The sequence below is a fragment of the Pteropus vampyrus genome, unplaced genomic scaffold, assembly GCF_000151845.1.
Source record: "Pteropus vampyrus isolate Shadow unplaced genomic scaffold, Pvam_2.0 Scaffold42, whole genome shotgun sequence".
NCBI classification, from domain to species: domain Eukaryota; kingdom Metazoa; phylum Chordata; class Mammalia; order Chiroptera; family Pteropodidae; genus Pteropus; species Pteropus vampyrus.
The window spans coordinates 7,614,119-7,634,784 of record NW_011888823.1 but is presented as its reverse complement, the minus strand read 5'-3'; the positions used below and the strand labels follow the sequence as shown (position 1 = coordinate 7,634,784).

At 32.8% G+C, this 20,666-nt stretch overlaps 1 protein-coding gene and 1 pseudogene across 4 annotated transcripts in view; one reads left to right on the top strand and one right to left on the bottom strand.

The window, feature by feature from the left end:
* SPAG16 (sperm associated antigen 16) overlaps positions 1-20,666 on the top strand; it is a 755,650-nt gene that overhangs the window by 8,232 nt on the left and 726,752 nt on the right. For all 4 annotated transcript variants that reach the window (XR_002779953.1, XM_011358649.2, XM_023529787.1 and 1 more), the window contains exons 2-6: positions 1,382-1,428; positions 2,578-2,673; positions 3,003-3,121; positions 9,158-9,295; positions 16,915-17,022. Coding sequence is in view for 3 of the 4 variants with exons in the window: in XM_011358649.2 (XP_011356951.1) it covers positions 1,382-1,428; positions 2,578-2,673; positions 3,003-3,121; positions 9,158-9,295; positions 16,915-17,022 (508 nt within the window). In the remaining variant the exon portion in view is untranslated. The remainder of the gene's footprint in view (positions 1-1,381; positions 1,429-2,577; positions 2,674-3,002; positions 3,122-9,157; positions 9,296-16,914; positions 17,023-20,666) is intronic.
* On the bottom strand, positions 15,463-15,580 carry LOC111738705 (annotated as a pseudogene).

Sequence of the window (20,666 nt, the reverse complement as noted above, 5' to 3'; positions counted from 1 at the left end):
TGTCTCCTCAAGTGATAAGGCAAAACATTACAGAGCTGTTGCTTATGATGGGGATGAGTAACAAGAATGCATTACCCATCTTCAGAGTTTTAGAACTGTGTGGAAGCTAATTGGCAATGACCTCCAGTATTTACATGCACAGAGCAGGGGAGGTAGTATAGCATAGTGAAACCTAAACTTCTGGGCTGATTCACAACACTGTTAGGTACTTGTTGTGTAACCTTGTGCCTTTGAGTCCTGTTTGTGCAATGGAGATAATAATAGTTCCAGTCTTGATAATAATAGTTCCAGTCTTGCTTGTGAAATGAGTTCGTAAATATAAAACCATTAGGACAGTGTCAGGCTTCTATTAAGTATTATGTGAGTGTTATCAGTTCTTATTACAAACAATGCAAGTTATATGCACCTTCAGCTAATTCTTGGGAGACAGAATAACAGATAATTTCTTATAACAAGCAGCAAAATGAAAATTAGGCTAATCTCATCTTCGACTTTTATAACCATTACTGTGCATTAAAGTGTTGAATTTCATACCTTGTAAACCTGGCATAACCACGTCTATACATTTGAAGAAAAAAAGTAAGCCTACTAGTCAAAAGAACTTATCTTGAAGTTTTCATTTATTATTAGAATAATATACCTTTAAAAGTCTTATAGCAATGCTGTTAGAATTTTTTATTAGAATTATTTCCATTCATATTTTAATGCTTATTTCTTGATAATTTATGAGCTACTGAGTTATGGCTGTATAGTTTATGTTTGATTAAAATTAGGCCATTTTTTCCTGAGAAGAGAATTTAATTGTAAAATTGAGAAATATTTATAAGAAAAAAAGTGAAGATTTCAATATCATTGATGAAAACTTTCAAATGTACTTTTTACTTATATTTAAATAATCGTGTGCTTTCTTTTTCATTTGCAATACTTTAATCCAAATAAAGAAATCTCACTGCCTTGTGAATGACTCAAGAGCACTGGAAAATTCAGTGTGGTTTTAGATAAATTGGAAAAACTTACTGTCATAGTTTTCCTGTCCATTATTTTCCTTATCTCTTTCTAATTTATATTATTTTATGATACTATGTACATTATTGTAAGCCATCATGAAAAGAAGTTGGAAATCATTAGATAGTCCATAGACAAATATAGTTTTTCATGGGTTCGAGTTGTGTAGAACAGTAATTTAAATTAATGATTAAAAATAATTTATTATAAAACATTTATAAGCTCTATGGGAAGAGAAATTTTTTAAAATAGCTTAATTACACACATTTACCAACTTGGTGAGATAAATGGATCTAATACTCTAAGGTCAAATCAATTTTAAATATAATCATTTTATTCCACATATTTTGAGATTAAAACTTGACAAGATATTCAGAAGTCACCATAACTGAAGCATCTGAAGATGATTATGAATATGAAGAGGTAATTCGTTCATTTTAGGTATTCTGTAAATTCATTGTGGTTGTTCTTGTTAAATATTTTATTCATTCATTCATTCATCCATTCATTCATTCCCTAAGATGCTGATTTTTCAACTGAATTTAGTTTCAGCTGGTTAAGGGTGAGGTGTGAAAATTGTATTTAAAATTTTAGATTGTTTAATACGTCTAGCTTTTTTTGGTTTCCTGTTAATCGTCCCTCAGCGTCAGCTCCATATCACCTGCCTTGTGGATCCATACTACAGACTGTCATCTGTCCAGCAGGCATTCCCCATTATTCAGTCTGTTCTCGGCAGGATTTCCCAAATTTCCACTACTTAGCTGGAACTCAGATTCTATGCTTCCTTCCAGCTTAGCTGTACTTCTGTCTAATGTGGTTACTGTCTCAAACATTTTCTTTAATTCACTGTTCCGATGGGATCTATCATTACTTGTGAGGCTTGGAGGATAGAGTCACTCCTAGATGACAATAGCTGTGAATGAAACTATGTGGATGCAAGCCTGGCAATTTCTGGTTTGGGCAAGCAAGAGGCAGGACAAAGAACATAGGCTTTTTATTACTGCTGGTAAAATGGAGATAATATTAATACATACCATATGAAATTACTGAATGAGTTAAATGTAAGGGGCTTAAAACTGATCAGTGCATAAGAAGCATGTTATAAGTGTTAACTATCATTAATATCATAATTAGAGTTGATTATGTTCTTCCAAGAGCTTAATATTCAGACAGTGAGGTGTTTTTTAATAGAGAGTTGAAGTTCTAGTAGTAGTTATGAAAAAGTAATGGGAGAGAAAATCTAGAATGAGGAGAAAATGGTGGCATTTAGATGGTCTAACCTTTTTTGTCAGCGGCTTTTTAGTTTACATTTGTCATTCTAGATAAAAGCAGTTATCCATAAGCTAATATCAAGTTTATTAGAAGTAACGTTGAGTGATGTTTAAAAGGAAGTCAGAAAGCTGCCTGCTTGTTAGTTATCCATTTTTCATAATCTTCAAAATGACATAGTGTCTTACATAAAATGTATTTCTTTGATCCTTTGTTTTGTGAGGAAAAATCAGTTCTGAAATGAAATAAGGTATTTTTATGTTTCTGCTAACCCTTCTATCCTCTTCTTTCTCTGTGATTTAGATAGCAGATGACAATTTTAGCATTCCAGAAGGTGAAGAAGATCTGGCAAAAGCAATTCAAATTGTTCAAGAACAGGCTACAGATACTCAAATTTTGGTGAGAATTTTGAATACAACCATAGCTTATAGTTTAGCAGTGATAACTTTTTATGTGAAGTTTTGAAAGTCATTTAAATTTCAAGTACTTCACTTTACTTACTAAATGCAGCCCTTACACCTGCTATGTCTTTTTCACTTCAATTTCTCTGTCATCAGACCTTCACTTGAAGTAGTTATATTTACTCTTCTTTGATTTTCATTTTCCAAATTGTGGTCACTCTTGCATGACTTTGCAACAAATGACAATTTCCCTTAGAATTCTGATTATTTAATATCACTAGAGATGAAACCAACGATTTGCCTCATTCACATACATTTAAATTTCAGGAGGAGAAAACAGTCCTTCCTTCAAAGAACTTAGCTCCTGAAGTAATAGAAGACTTTCTCTGCAATTTCCTGATCAAAATGGGAATGACCAGAACTCTTGATTGCTTTCAATCTGAATGGTAAACAATTATATAGATAAGTAGTTCTCTAGAAATGCTAACAGTATTTAACATGTACACTTTCATCAACCTTGAAAGACTTGAAGTCCCTCAGTTTATACAAAATGGATGAAATGGATGGAAACCTTTTCCATACCCACTGCTGAAACCATAACACACACCCATACACACACACACACGCACACACACAAATGCATATAATCAGGATAGCAATTTCAAATATATTAAACATCTTTCCAAAATATTCAAATTTGGGTGATTTTCAAAAATCAAGAAAATAGAAGCTCTCCTGGTGTTATATAATACGAAGCTTCTTTTTTTTAATAAAATACTTTCTTAATATATTCTGCATAATTATTAAGGGTATTATTTCCTGCATTAAGACATGCTACAAACAGTATTACTTTGCTTGTTTTACTTGTAGTGGCCTGCTTTTCTTTATTCACACACTGATTGTTTTTTTTTTTTCTATAAATAGTCCAGGTAGAAGTAAGTGGAAACGTATTTTCAAATAATGCCTGAACAGATTTTCTTGCTGTAATTGAAAATTTTAATAACTTACTGGTTATAAAAATTAGCGGAATTACTGTCTTTATCCCTTTGTTAACCAGTAATGTCACCAGGCACGTTTTCAGAAACTTGACATTCTTTAACAAAATATTATCAAATAATCAGATATGAAAATATGTTTGCTCTTTAAAAGCCATTGGGTATTATAGAAAGAGAGAATAATATGTCATATAGAGATGTTTATAGTGTTTTTTGGCTAATCCTAATTTTAAATATAGAGTAATTTGTATTCCTACTAATTCAACTGTGATATAATTTTCATTTTTTGCTTTTTTTGGTTCTCATCTACTGAGACCATGTACATAGAAGAAATCAGCTTTATTATTTTAAATTGCATATTTAATGTTAAAAAATTCAAAGAGGAGCTCTATTTTTCATTAATATAGTTTAGGAGAAACAGCACATTTGATGGTAGAAAAATAATACTGTTCCTATTAGGTTTTGAAATTGTGTGAATGATTTTTATAAAAATATCCCCCAAAATAATTACAAATATATTAGAAAGTACATTGTTTTGTACAAGTAGATAGGTGACTAATTTGCAGTACTAATGAAATGAAAGATTAATGTGCTTCAGTTACCTTTTCTTCTGAAAATATGTGTTAGGACATGTAGTGCTAACATGTTTGTCCAGTCTAAAGTCTGAAATGATTCCCTTGGAGAAATCTAGAGCCAGCTATACTCTTAACAGTTAAATCCTTGTCATATTATCCTTTTAGACATAGCAGTTTGAACTGAGGTGAAATTTCAAGAAGCTACAATTGTATTAGGATTTTTAGAACACTAAGTAAGCATACCATGACAATATTACAATCATAAAGTAAAATTTGTATGAAATATCTCTTTATTATATGTGTTTAGTAATACTGTGGTTCAGATAATTTTAACCTTATCTACAGCTGCCAGTTTGTAATGAGATTATGAATTATTTGTATTGAGATTATACTGTATTGGATATTTTTATTTGACATGAAACATGACTTTGATCAGAAACTACCTATTCTGCATAGTAGGACTATAAGAATATTAAATATATTTTATCATTTTTATTATGGAGAAAAACATATTATTGATACAGATTCTTTAATCTTAGAAAGAGTAACAAAGCAAGATTTCTCCATAGTTAGTTTGTGAACAAATAAATAAACAAACAGACAAAAATAACCGATCCCCAAACTTGTGTCCTTTCAGTCCTCAAAACAGTAACTGCGGTAAATTCTTTAAATTTGGGGTCAACAACCTAAGACCCGTGGGCCAAATGTGGCCTGCTTTCTGTTTTCATAAATACGATTTTATTGGAACAGAGCCATGACCTTTCTTTTGGTTATTGTCTATGGCTACTTTCATGATGTAATGGCAAAGTTAATTAGTCACAACAGAGACCTTAGGGCCCAGAAAGCGTGTTTTGTGAATTCTATTTTCTGACCATTTACAAAAAATTCATATATATACATACACACACGCACACACACACCTCTGTATATACACATATAATATAGTATGTATTTTATATATGTGTACATATATATAAAACACAAGAATGTTGTGACTTCTGTTATGCTAACTTTTACTGTGCTAATATTTTAAATATGAGCTCTGTAAATATACAGAGATTTATTTATGTACTATGTTTTCAAGAAGGCAGGCTTGTAAGTGAATAATATAACTTAAATTTTTTAGCCAAAATTAATATAGTGTTTATTAAATATGAAAGATTTAAAAATAAGAACATGAAGCCTGAGACTAATCACTCAAGGAATGCACTTTGTATCATTTTTATTAGTACAGTGTGTTCTTTCTCATGCATTATCTCACTTCTCCCAACAACTATATATAGCAGGAAGCTACTGTTATATGAATGAGGAAATGGACTTAGAGAGGTTAGGAAATCTGCTTTAGCAAGTAGCAGCCATTCACAGCCAGTAAGTGGCAGTCAACCGTCTCCCAACCACAATGTTGAAAATATGCCAATAAAGGCCTTTTAGCTTGACTAGAGACTGATAGAACTTAAGGAAGATTTTAAGTTAGAGTCCAAATTTGTGCCTGTTTTCCATTTTGGCTTGAGGAATCATGGGGCGAATACTAAACTTGTTCAATTGTACTATCTCTTTCTTTTGGAGGATTCTGCTTCTACAGTGATATATCATGATGGTGCTGGTAATTTTAACATTCTCAGTTTGAGCAGTAATTAAGAGAATTTTGTCTTTGGTGAAGTGTTTCTAACTCTCTCCAAATACATGGAGGGCAGATTTTCATTTGACGCTTCTTATTGTCTAGATGACTTGTTTCCCTGTCTTTTATATACTATGCCTTACATGCCATCGTGAAGGAAAAATAACCCTTATTTATAAGACACTATTTATATTTTTGCTGAGATTCTATCATGTTAGTTGTCATTCATGACAGTGAATTTTGAACTTTTCAGTATATACACCGATCTTATGAAAGCCTATGCACTTTCTCCCTGAAATATATTTCTATATAATTGTAAGTAGTTTATGGACTTTGTGGTGAATATGAAGACCATTAATGACTTTATATTGGCAATAATTCATTGGCAATTCTGTTGGTAGTAATTTTTATTTCCAGTTGCTAACAGTTACATGACAATCTTTTTCCTCGTCTGAATGTTTTTCAGTCTTATTCTAAGGGTAAGTGACTAAAGTGGAAGAAATAAAGAAGGCCATGATATTTCTTTAAAACACACACACAGACACATCTGAAACAAAACCAAAAGATGTCTTATGTAGGAAAATGCAGGTTGAATTGAAAAATATATTTCTAGAGTTTTTAGATTAAGATTCTTAATTATATTATAGTATTATAATAGTGAGTTTCAAGTCATATTTAATATTTTTACGTGGATGGCATAAATTTTATGTGATAAATGACTTTTGAATGTCCTAAAGTATATATGATGTAGTATATGTTACGTTGTGTTATGTTTTGATTTTTACTTAACCAGATATTAATTTATTTACATTGCATTTAATTTAGAGGACTACACATCACTTTTTTTCTTATCAAAATCATTTCTATGGTTGTTTTTTCTGCATTAAATAAAGCAAGTTGCTGAAAACCAATTTTATGCTCAGAAAAACTTAATGGTCCAATACTTTAATCAATTCTTATGTCTTTTCTTCTGAGATAAATATTAATTACATTTCAAATATGGATAAAATAGTGAATTTATGATGAAATGATTGTCTATTTGTTGTTTTAGAAATTGTGGCAAATATTACTTAATATCGATTCAGTTATTTTAACCTTTTGGATATTCTGCAGTGGTTATCTTGTTTTTTATATCAGATAAGGTATATAACATAAAAACATGACTATAAAATACTGATAAGTAAACATTTTAAAAATTGTTCAGCTCATCTATAGCAAGCTTTGTAGAGGTTTGTTTATTAATAATTTATTAGTTGAAATGTTTTTATACTCTGTTATTGATATTAATTTCTACATATAATGATTAAAATTATAAATATTTACAAATCTCTAAATAATTCTCTGATGTTCCTTCTTATTTCACTGAGAAAATAGAAGTGCCATGACTCCTGCCTCCATCTGTACTAACCTGCTGCCTTTGTTCTCAGGTGTTCCCTTTCACGTGTCACAGAGGCTGAGCCAAACACACTGTCACCTGAGGCTACCCCTCCTCTTCTCTCCTGGATCCCAGCTCCTCTGGCTTTCTCAGTGACATTGCTCCTGCAATTGTACCCTCTCTTTCCTGCATTGTAAACTTTTTATTTTTCTGCTGGATCATTCCCGTAAGCATACAGATGTCATATATTTAAAAAAGAATAAATCAAAGAACACTTTGAACTCCACATTCTCTTCCGGATTCATCTTGGATTCCTAGGCTCTGCTTTATGGCAGGTCTCCTTGAAAGAGTTTGTTGCCCCTTCATTTCCTACTCTCTCATACCTCCACTGGTTCCACTTTCAACTCCATAACTCTACTTCTTTCAGTGGCTTCACATTGCCAGATTCAGTGATAGACCCTCAGCGATGGACCCTTACTCATCGTTCTTGCAGCATTTGTCGCTGTTGCTCTTTCCTTCCTTCTGGCAACTCTTTATTCACTTGGTCCCTGAGATACAACACTCATATTCTCCTACTACTTTACTGCTTCCTCTCTTTTTAGTCTCTATTTGGTAGTATTTCTTTTCTTCACATTCTTAAAACAGTCCTAAGACTTTAATTCTCTCTTCACATGCACTACCTGGCTGGCCTTATCCAGTTTTGTGACTTTAAATAGTACCTGTTTACTTATACATGTCCTGACTTTTTCCCTGAATTCTGGACACGCAAGTCCAATATTTATCTTCACTCTACTTCCCAGTAGACATAATACTGCATTTAACATGAATAAAAACAGTTCCTTGATTTCTCTAACCACCCACTTCCTACTGCGTTTGTCCTCATCTTAGTAAATGGCTATCTGTTGCTCATCCTTGACTTCTCTTTTTAACCAACACCTGAAAGTTGATCTGTAAGAGAATCCTGTTGGCTCCACCTTTATAGCATGTCCAGAAGGGACTCATTTTTCATAATCATTGCTGCTGCTAACTTTGTTCAAGTCACCATTTTCCCTCTCCTGGACTACTGCAGCAGCCTCTGATTCTATTCTTGCTCCTCTAGAGCAGCAGTCTCCAACTTTTTTGGCACCAGGGACCAATGCTCCTATGAGAATCTAATGCCTGATGATCTGAGGTGGAGCAGAGGTGGTGATGCTAGTGCTGAGGAGTGGCCACAAATACAGATGAAGCTTCATTCTGCTGGCCCTCCACTCACTTCCTGCTGTACGGCCCTGTCTTCCTGACCCATCTCTCACCAGTCTATCTCCCTTAATTAGTTGGCTCCAGCTCCAAATACTCTAGAAATACTGACTTTTTGCTCTTTATTGTACATGCCAGGCACCTCCCAATCTCAGGTCCTTTACATTTGCTTTTATATCAGCCACGAATGCTCTTTTCCCACATATCCACATGGCTTAGTCCCCCATTCCCTTTAGTTCTCGGCTCAAATATCACTTTGTCGGTCATACTTTTTCTGGCCACCCTAAATAAAATAGCACAAACCCCCCATCACTCTCTACTTCAGTCTCTTTATCCTTTTTATTCTGCTTTATTTTACTTCATATAGAACATATCACCATCCGCACTAGAATAGAAACTCCATTATTTAAGGACTTGAACAATTTTGTTAATTTCACCAACGTCTAGTGTATGAGACATAGGGGATGTTCGGTTCTATTTAATCTACCATGATGATATTAGTACCAAACAATTAATTGATATTTTATTTAAAAGATATATTATGAATGTATACATTTTAATTTATGTAATATTGCAACTAATTTCTATAAATATTTCCTAAGGCTTAAATTTTTGAATTGTACATATTAAGCCAATTTAGTAGAAAGAAACAATATAAAGTCTTTTATTTGATTTTCTCCTAGGTATGAGTTAATACAGAAGGGAGTAACTGAACTTAGAGATTTCGGGAATGTTCCAGATGTCTACACCCAGAATATGCTTTTAGAAAGTGAGATCAAAAATTTGAAGAAAGACTTGAAACACTACAAACAGGCAGCTGAGTATGTTATTTTTTTAATGACTTTTTTTCCTATTTATTTTGGACTAATTAAAAGTAAAGAGTTGAATGAGAGGCTAATATGTGGATGGTAGTTAATGTACCAGAACATTAATTCTGGAGAACCGAATTATATTTAAGTTTTGTTGGAATTGATGTGAAAGGCTTCAGTAGCAAATTAATCAAACAGATGACCAGAACTCTCACAATTGCAACTCCTCAATAAGAGTAGAACACAAGGGGTTATATAGGAGATGGTTAATTTTTTATGTAATATTGACTTCCTTATGTATTTTGATAATCTTTTCATGGTTTGTCACATCTCCTGTGAGGATAAGCTAATTTCTGAAATAGCATTAAAATGATAGAAAACAGAGAGGAAGGAAGGAACTAGTATATTCCTAGTAGAGGAATTTCAGTATTTGAAAATTCCCCAAAGGAAACTGTTATTTTGTAATTTTCTAGCATGAATTTAGGCATAGTGGAGAAACTTAAGACTTCAAAATCAAGTCTCTCTACATCTTTTTTTTTCCTTCTAAAATTAATGGAACACATGCGATTTTAAGCAAACAAATTTAGACAGCGTTATTCTGGCAAAGACAAATATGTGAATGTGTTGACTTGGGGTGAATCTACTCATCTAAGACAATGTTAGAAAAATCAATGCTTAGATATGGAGTAGAGACAATTTAAGCTTTGTTCATTAATTTTTATTAAATATATTTAAAAGGGGCTTTCTCTGTTGAAGAATAATACTAAAACCAAAAATTAGATAAACCGAACAGCCATATAGGAACATAATATGTTTAAGATCTTTGTAAAAAGTTTTAGTGTAAAGAAATGTCTTTGTATTGTAAAATGAAAGAAACATTTAAGGTAAGTTTCTACTTTTAAAAGGTGGTGGTAAATAAAAGATAATTTGTATGGTCATTTATTCATTTATTATAATATACACTTATAGAAATATTTTTGCAAGTTATACAAATTTCATATTATCTATGGATGTACTCTTTGGCATTTTACATTTTAGATGGGAGTGTGTGATGATCCACAGAATAATATGTTACTAGAACTAGCATTCTATTTATTCTCAGTTCCATTTCTCAGAAGTGATTTGCACTGTTGGCCCTGATGCTCACTATGATTTCGTATAGCACCTAATGGATTCACTGGGAATTTGACACAGCAAATTTTTCAGAGTACTGCCTGGCATACTGTTTCAAATTCTGAATCTTTTGAATTATTGCTTAAGTTTGCTAATTTTCTTTCGAATAGATAGAGCCATTTCGTGCAATGAGTTTTGCCTCAGTGACATTAAATAATCATTGTGGATTATTGGTTGTTTATTGAATATTATATTTAATAATTATAATCAAAATCATATAAACTGTTACCCATGAAAATTAACTTAATGTTAGAAGAAATCATTAAAACAAATATCATTTAAATGAAATCTGTCCCTTTGTGTTTACTAAAATATCAGATTACTAAATGTTTACAAAATATATTTACTAAAATATAGTTTTAGTTTCAACGACTTACGGTTGTCTCTCAAATCTGTCTTATTCTATATAATTAAACTTGAACAAATTAGAAAAGGAAAATATGTATTTGCTTTAATCTACCTGACATGGGAAATTTGAAGGGAAGCTGCTTGACCTCAGTAAATGCCTAATGTTAACATCGTGAATGAATGTGAAGCACGTTGTACTTTCACTGTGCCTTTTGGTGAAGTGTGTCCCTGTAGCCTAATTCTATTGGAGACGTTCTCAGAAAATGGAGAATGCAGTTTTATAAAAAAAAAAAAAAATCACCAAACTATATCTGTCATGCTATAAATTTGCCCCAAATTGTAATATTTTCTCATTTAGGGTTTTTAATTTGACTCATAAGGATATTTTTCCAATAGAAATTAGTGATAAACATGGGAATTTCCTTTATGGAATTTACTATAAAGTTTTTCTTTTTAGGATTAAGGCTATTTCTTAAAGCAAGATAAATTTAGATGTTAAATACTTTTCTAATAATAAGTAGTAGTTGAAATGCAAATATAGTCAGGTTACAGATATCTATTGTCTTGATTATACTGGTAGTATTTAGTGATTTATCTAGAAAAATCAGAGAGATCATTTAGCTATAAACTCAATATTTATCTAGGAGAGAGTTGCCTTGGAAAAAGTACTGAACTCAAAGTTCAAATATCTAGCTTCCAATATTCTGCTACTTATTAACTCAGTTTTCTTACTGTTAAACCGGGAGTAATTATACATAATATTATTAACTCCTAGGGAGTGATGTGATAATTAAATGAGACAATCTACATTAAAGAGCTGTATAAATCACAAAGTGCTTTGAAAATGTCAACTATTACCAATATCTCTAAAGGCTGTCATTCCTATATTTTTTTTAAATCATCACATCATTAATATTTTTTTAAAATTCAGCAGTGATAAAGCATGAAGGAAGAAATGAAAAGGGAAAATATTTTACTCTAAAATATCATTTAAATTGCTATAATTAAAAAAGAAATTGTCTTTTTCTCTGTTGTAAGCAATGACAATTTTAAAACAGATTTTCCTTATAAGTGTAGATTATAGTCTAAAAAATAAAATTTGGTGTTCGATGTATATTGTATGTGTGGTGACAGATGTTAATTAGATTTATCTTGGGGATCATTTTGCCATATATGTATATACACACATACATATACACACATATATAAATATTGACTCATGTTATACACCTGAAACTAATGTTATGTATCAATTATACCTTGATTAAAAAATATTTGTGAAATAACTATTTGAAAATTTTCCTTATAGATGTTTTTAAGGGGAAAATATATTGTTAAAAAAAAATTATGGTTACAATGAAGGTAAAAGTAAGTATATTATGTCTTTGATACTGGAGAGGAATGATATAGGTAGTAGTTAGACATTCTTTCTTGGAAAAGTAGAATATAGCTATACTTTTATATTGAAATGCAGACCAATTGTAATTTTAAATGCAGAGGTCTAGAATTTAAGTGACCTGCCACACATTTGTAGAGAATTGTTGGTTAAATGAAGACTAGAAAGCATCACTATCTTTCACAGTTAAGACACTATTTTATAAACCTTATTTGACAACATGGCTTCTCCTTTAGCATGTTTAATTGTGATGTTTTAATGGACATCTTTGCAGTTTAAGTTGACAGTTTTAAGATAAAATTCTCTCCTAATGATGACTCGATGGGAGAATCAACAGAACCTGTAGGATCTTATTTGGAATTGACATTCTCTATTGTAATTTTGTTCCTGTTTATTTTTAAATTTTCTTTTTGTTTCACTGGCAAGGAAAGATGCTCAGTTTTAAGCATTAGAAGGGTACAAGTTGCTTTGTACAATGAAACTAAATGTGTATACACATATCACAGGTGCACACACACACACACAAAGTTTGTATATTCTATGTCCTTTATATTTCCATATAAATTTTAGAGTCACTTTGTCAATTTCTATAGAAAGGCAAGGGCGAGAATAAGATTGGAATTGATTTGAATCTGTTTCAATTTGGGAAGAATGTGTATGTGCATGTACAAAAGTATTTACATATACATGTATTTTTTTGGTGCATTTATAAATTTTTGCCTTCTATTTACATGGGATATCTATAGGATATCTTTTTGACTACTGAATATTTATGAAAGAGCTTGAAATTTATGCCTTTTACCATTTAATTATCTAATATATATATTTTGTTTTTAAATTGTGAACTCCATATAATAGGTACTGTGTTTTGTGTTTAACATATCTCCAGGGCTTATATCTGTGCTTGACAAAAGGTATGATGTAAATAAATGTGTGCAATCGACAGTTTGGCTCTTTAGTTAAGCTTTTAGTAATTTTTTGAGCAGTTAATTAATAATTTTTGCCTCTTTCATATAATTTTTTGGAGTAGATAGCATTTTCCTTTCACAATGGGAATTTGAATAAATTTCTATAAAGCTGTCTTGCCCCATTTAGACAGCTTTGCTGAGCTTTTACATTATAGAACTACGGTGCAGACCAGAAAAGTTTTATTGCATCCTGAAGATTTGGCAGAAAATGATACTGACGGGGATTACTAATTACAAGATTAAAATATAGCATTTAAAAAAATAATGAAATACTTTCTATTACTTTCTCCCAGGAAATATAAACAAAAAAACTAAAATGGCAATTAATATTGAAAAATTATGTGCTTTACTAAGGGGCCCTAATTTCACTTACAAATTCACTTCTGTTAAAGGTCAAAGGGTACTCAGCTTTTCCAGAGAACCATTTAATTTAATGACATTCAGAAACAAACACTGTGAAAATAAAGATAATAATGAGGTCCATAAAATTTCATGCTTTTGTGTTTAGGTAATTACTTGTTAAATTAAGAAGGTATTTTTTCTGGACATGGGTATACCCTTTTTTTGGTTAAGATTTTAATGAAAGTTTTCTTCTAAATTGGGTGAATTCTATTTTGTCTATACAGTAGTTATTTAATATTAATTTTAGTGGGTTAAATTAATTCATAACCTATTGAAGACAATGAAAGAATTGGTAATCATTATACTATTATCAGAAATTATGTCGATTCAAGTTTGCACATGAGAAAAATACATGACAAAGATGGCCTACTTTGGTTGGTGCAGCTAAACAAGAAAATGTTTATATGCTTCCTTTTGCTAAATTGTGATGACAAACTGACCCAGTAAATCTATTATTAAATGGTCACTCTGAAATACCTAGTTAAAACTATTCAGTTAATAAAAGTATTTTTTAGGGGCATTCACTTAAAAATATTTTAGTGCTTACTGTTAAGTCACATTCACATGTTGAAACATGGAGTTTGAGGGATAATGTTATAGTATAATAAAAATATAAATATTTTAACATCTTATGCTTTAACAGTAGATTTTGATATGCTGATTTCCTGAAATGGGGAAGTTAGATGGTTATTCTGCCATCTTATTGAGAGAAAGGGTGTAAATATGTGTCTTATGATATACAAATCTAAATAGCATGTTTCACTGAATAATTCCTACTTCATTATACTTAAAATGGAATCTGTATGTTTGGTGTCTTAATAAAAGTTTTTTTTTTTAAAAACATAAATATGCTCTATTAACATAATGAAAAAATACTATATAGTTTAAAATATTAATTTCTTATATGAATATTTTAAACTTTATTTTTAGTACAGCTTTTATTTCCCTTTTATTAAGCACATGGGCTGCAGGAAGGTTATAATAGGAGAAGCATCACCATGAAGTGAATTTAAATTGTTTTACTGAGTAAACTTCATTTGTGCAAACAGAAAGCAAGTCCCCGAAAACCAATTTAATGGTCAGAAAAACTTTAAGGTCTAATACTTCAATCAATTCCTATGCTCTCTTTCCTTGGATGAATACAAATAGGCATTTAAATGTATATTTTTAAAGTGAGTTGATGCAATGTTGCACTTTTGTGGTTCTGCTTAAGAAACTTTGCAGCATTCTTTTTCTATGTATTTTTTTAACCTATTAAGGGTTTACATTTTGGATAAGACAAATAAAACATAAGCTCATTTATGTAATTCATTAAGTTGTTGAAAGTAAGACCGTTTTTGTAGATTCAAACTAGACATTCATAAAGTTTATATTCTTTTGTAAAGATACAGTGTTACTAATAATCATGTATTCTGATATTTTTGGTGCATTAGAGGGTATTTACCTACTGGCTTGTCCTCTATTTTAGGTAGATAAATCTAGTTAGAGGAATTGAATATATCTGTTCTGTTATACTAAATAGTAATAGTAATATGATGATGATGATGATGATGATGATGATGATGATGATTACAATAACATTTATTGAGTATTTTCTATTTGCCAAATAGTATATAAGCCACTTTGTATATTACCTTCCAAATGAATGGGAATTCAGGTGATATTCTTGTGTTTTTACAACAAAATATGAACTCAGCCATTTATCTTTTTCAATTGCTCTACTTACACTTTCTCTTCCTCTTCATGTACTACTCATTAGGCAAATGGTGGTAGCAGAGGGGTTCTCTCTTTTTTGGTTCATCTCCATTCACATACACAGAGGGTAAAAACCTGTAACAAATAAATTATTCATTCATTTAATAATTGGCATATTCCTCAGATTTTTTTTTTAAAACCTACAGCACCTGGTCTTCCTAGGTGGTCTCCCATCCAAGTACTAACCAGGCCTACCCTGCTTTGCTTCCGAGATCAGACGGGATCGGGCACGTTCAGGGTGGGATGGGCGTAGATTGGGCTCACATTATTTTTCAAGACCGAATATTTTAATGATCAATTTGTTGCCCCGAAATGATGTTGGCATGGAAGTGAAATTGAGGGTTAGATGGTGGGAGTAGACCATGAGTACTGTGACACATCGTTTATTTACATGTAATAAAGACTACAACAGTGGCAGTAAAATAAAGAACAATGTAGGTCTTCCAAAAAAAGAAGAAGGGCAGGGGATAGGAGAGAAAGAACAAAACTTGGAAAAATGGATGAGTCACTGCCACCATATGTCACATGTGACTTGATCTTGCAGCACATATTATTACCACTGATCATAGTATGCTCCATCAGGAGCCTGAAAACTTAACTTCATTCCCCTTCTTTGGAAGCATCCCAGTTACTACTGCTCCGTGATTGCTCTGACATGGCTCCTAAAGCAGAGATCTATTTGCATGCATTTATTTTATGTTAATTTGAATTTTGAAATACCGTGATACAGAGAAGCAGATTTATTCCATTCTCATCCTCTTGTGAGATGTCAGCCCTAATTCAGTCCATCCATTTTTCAGAACATGAGAGTCTTAGAGCAGTAGCACATTGTCATTTAACTAAGACTGTTAGATGACTGCTTTTTCATTATAAATTATATTTTACATTTTTATATTGCAACTAACTTATAGGGGTAAGTGAAATAATTCCATTAATTTTTCACATACATACAGCCTGGGCTTAGAATTAATACTCATGCTTTATGCCAGGGGTTTGTAGAAGTTACATCCAGTTGAAGGATGCTTCTGTATTACTATATTTAAGACCTTTCTCGTCAAGTTATCAATTTTTCTAGTAATAGTATATGCAGGTGGTGTGTATTTCTCATATACATTACCATAATAAAGCCTTGGTTTTCCAGAACTTATGTGCTTTCTTTTTTATAGTTATCAGAACTAAGTAACCCAATGAATTCTCTTTTAAATATATATTTTAGCAAGTTCATAATTAAATTTTATAAAGTCTTTTCCTATATTTGTAATAATTTTGAATTATTCAGTTTTATATGTATTTCAATTTTGTAAACAAATTTTCTTTTGAAGTAGATGGATTATAACTTATTTTGGCAGCATATCTTTAGTTTTCCTTAAATGTGAATGAATGCTATTTTTGAAACTACAAGTTTTGGCTTGTTTAACTCCTATGCCCATATACATTATGTTGGTTGGGATCCTTCAATGAGCATTATAATGGAATCTTTGTTGTTAAATTGTCTTTTAAATTGCTCAATACTGGATTGGAACTGGTAATTAAATTTTTTTTTTTCAGAAAGGAATTAGCAGTGATTTTTAAAGTTATTTTTTTTCCAGCAAAGCTAGAGAAGATCTGCTGAAAACTCAGAAAGAACGTGATTTTCATCGAATGCATCACAAGCGAATAGTCCAAGAAAAAAACAAATTAATCAATGATCTCAAAGGGTAAGCTGCTAATATTTGTTGGCATATTTGTTAAAGAGCTATTTAATTAGTATTAAGTAATTTGGTTATGGCAGAAGGTTTTAGGCAAAGTTATTCATTCAATATTTATTGAGTACCTACTGTGTGTATACTGTATGTTTGAAGTACAAAGATGAGTGTGTTTAGACTCTTGCTGTCATATCCTCTGTCTGCCAGGGCAGTTTTGGCATTTCCATTTTGCTGAGTGTTGGCTATTACTTTTCCGAAGTTTCTAAGAGCCACTCCAGGAGTGAGTTCACCTCATTCACCGGAGTACTTGTTCCAGTACTTGTAAAATCCGATGTCTTAAGAAAGTGATTCAAGGTCAATGAATTATGGTTTATCCAGTCTTAGATTACAGCCCTTTTTATCAGGTATCGCAAATCCCAGTCTGGAGTATAGTCTGTGGGGTTCATTCTTGAAGTGGTTTTGATGCATAGTCTTTTACTTCCCTTGTCAGACCATTAGCTTGGCAGTCAGGTAAGAAGCAGGAGCAATTCTAGAAGGGCATCTTTTACCTGCAAAGAGATCTTTGTAGCAACCTGTAGCACAGCTGAAGTGTTAGCTCTTTCTAGGGAAGGAGGGCCTCCTCTGCAAGCCTATAGGGCTGAGGAGAGGGACTGCAGAACCAACAGGGTCATCTTGGGAACCAGAGTAAAAGAGGTAATTTTATATTGATAAAAGAGTTAGTTTATCAGGAAGACAGCATATGTGAATCTAATATAAGAGCTTCAAAATATATGGAGCAAAACCTGGTAAAGCAGAAAGGAAAAATAAATATTCCCACAGTTAAAATGGAAGATTTTAATACTCCTCTCTTAGCAGTTAGTAGAAAAATAGGTAAAAAGTCTCTTAAATCTATAGAACAGGACAAATTAATTGAGCATAATTGACATTTATTGAGTTTTACGTTGAACTTTTCAAGCACACATGGAATGTTCACTAAGGCAGATTGTACGCTGAGCCATAAAACAAGTCTCTATAAATTTCAAAGAACTGATGTCATACAAAAAATATTCTCTGATTACAACCAAATTAAATTAAAAATTAATGACACAAAGCTCTCTGGAAAATTCCCAAATATCTGGAAATTAAGTAACACACTTCTTTTTAAAAAATTTTTTTAATTAGTTTCAAGTATACAGTACATTGGTTAGACATCTATATAGTTAGTAAAATGATCCCCTCAATTGCTTCCTCCCTCCCCTGACCCTCCACCTAGCCAGTATATTAATGCTAATGCTATGCTCTCCATCCCCATGACCATCCATCAGCTACTAATTTGTACTTTTTTAACCCTTCACCCCATTCTCCCCGTTCCCCAAACCTCCCTCCCCTTTGTCCGTCACCAAATTGTCCACTATATTTGTGAGTCTGATTTTGATTAGTTTGTTCTTTTTATTCCTTAAATTCCGCATGAGTGAAATCATATAGTGTTTATCTTTCTCTGTCTGACTTAAATACCTTCTCTTTTCATCAAAGCAATATCTTTTCCCATTCCCTTCCTTTTCATATGTAGGGATCTTGTTTTCTTATCCTTTCAGCCACTCTATCTTTTGATTGGAGCACTTAATTCGTTTCCATGTAAGGTACTTATTGATAGGAATGTAATTGTTACCATTCTTTATTCCTGTTTTTGATACATGTTTTTTCTTCTTAAAGAAGTCCCTCCAAGATTTCCTGTAATACTAGCTTGGTGGTGATAAATTCCTTTAGTTTACTTTTATCTGGGAAGCTCTTTATCTGTCCTTCAGCTCTAAATGATAGCTTTGCTGGATAAATTATTCTTGGTTGTATATCCTGGGTCTTCATCCTGTCAAATATTTTTTGCCAAGCCCTTCTGTCCTGCATAGTTTCTTTTGAGAAATCAGGTGCCAGTCTTATGGGTGTTTCCTTATACGTAATTATTTGTTTTTCTCTTGCTGCTTTTAAATTTTTTTCTTTATATTTAACCTTTGGCATTTTAATGAGGATGTGTCTTGGTGTGGGCCTCTTTGGATCCCTGATTTCTGGAATCCTCTGAGCTTCCTGGGGTTTTATGTCCATTTCTTTCACCCGGTTAGGGAAGTTTTCCGTCATTATTTCTTCAAATAGCTGTTCAACATCTTGATTTTATTCACTTACGCTGATCAAATGAATATTTGGAGCCTTAATAGTATCCCATATCCTCCTTAAATTATTTTTATAGTCTTGGCATCTTTTTTATTGCCATTCTGATTGAGTGTCCTGATTGGCTTTCCTGTCCTCTAGATAGGGCATTTGATCCTTTTCTTTATTCACTTTGTTTATTACATTTAATATGCTTCTCATCTCAGATAATGTGTTCCCCATTTCAGACTAGTTCCCTCTTACAATCTCCATCTCCATTTTTATCTCTTTGTTGGAGTTCTCTACATTTCCCAAAAGTTCAGTGAGCATCTTTATAACTAGTATTTTGAACTCTGCATCTGTTAGATTACTTGACTCCATTATATCTGGATCTCTGTTCTATTCTGTCATATGGTTTCTGCTTCTTTGTCTTCCCATTTTGGCTACCTTTCCGTGTTTGTTTCTATGTCCTAAGCAAAGGTCCTAAGTCTTCTGATCTTATTAGTGTGGATTTGTGAAGTAGGTGTCCAGTGGCACAATCCTGAGAGAGGGGTTCAGCTGCAGGCCAAATTTAGCCCAAGCCTCTATCCCTCTGGGGCCACCTGTTGAGATTCAGCAAGCAATCTGCAGATGCTGTGTTAAGTCAAAGGCCGCACCAGAAACCAAGGCCAGCTGCCTCCACCAGTGTGAGTCTCAGCAAGGAGCACGTGACTCTACGAGGACACATCTGGATGTGGCTTGGGCGGGGCCCGAGTTGGGGGAGGTGGGGTTTCAGGGAATCCTCTGGGCAGAGCGACCTCTCTTATCTAGTTTGATGATGTCACAGCTATGGTGGTGCTGTGTCCATGCACTGGGAGAGGGGAGGGCTCAACAGGGAACAATGGATACCAAGGCCCTTCTGTACTGAGCAAGTCTCACCTTGGCCCTCATTTTGACAATGTCTCCCTATAAATCCCTGGTGCCCCCTGTGCACAGCTGAATCAGCACTGGTGCTCAGAGCGAGCAGGTCTGTCACCGTGAAAATCCATTTGTGGATACTGCCCCTTTAAGAGGCGTCTGCTGGTGCCATAGCCTCCGTCTCACTCAGCCACTGGCGACTGAGCATCCCTGTGTTCTCGCCCCGTTCTACCTTCTGCTGTTGCAGGGTGCTTTCTTGGATTTCTTTCTAGTTGTATGGCTTGTTCATCTAGATCCCAGGCGATTTTTCCTTGCTGCTGCTCCTTGTTTCCATCACAACTTTGTTTTGGTCGCCAGAGGGATGAACAGAGCTTCTATCATCTATGCCATTTTTTCTCTCCAATAACACACTTCTGAATAACCCATGAGTCAAAGAAGAAGATGAGAAAATATTTTGAACTGACTGATTGAAAATGCAACATTTTGAGATTTGAGGGATCCAGGCAAAGCAATGCTTAAAATGAAATTGATAGCTTTAAAAGCTTATATTAGAAAAGAAGAAAATTTTAAACCGGTGATCTAATCTTTTGCCTTAGAAGCCCAAAAAAGAATAAATTAAATACAAAAAAAGGAAAATAAAT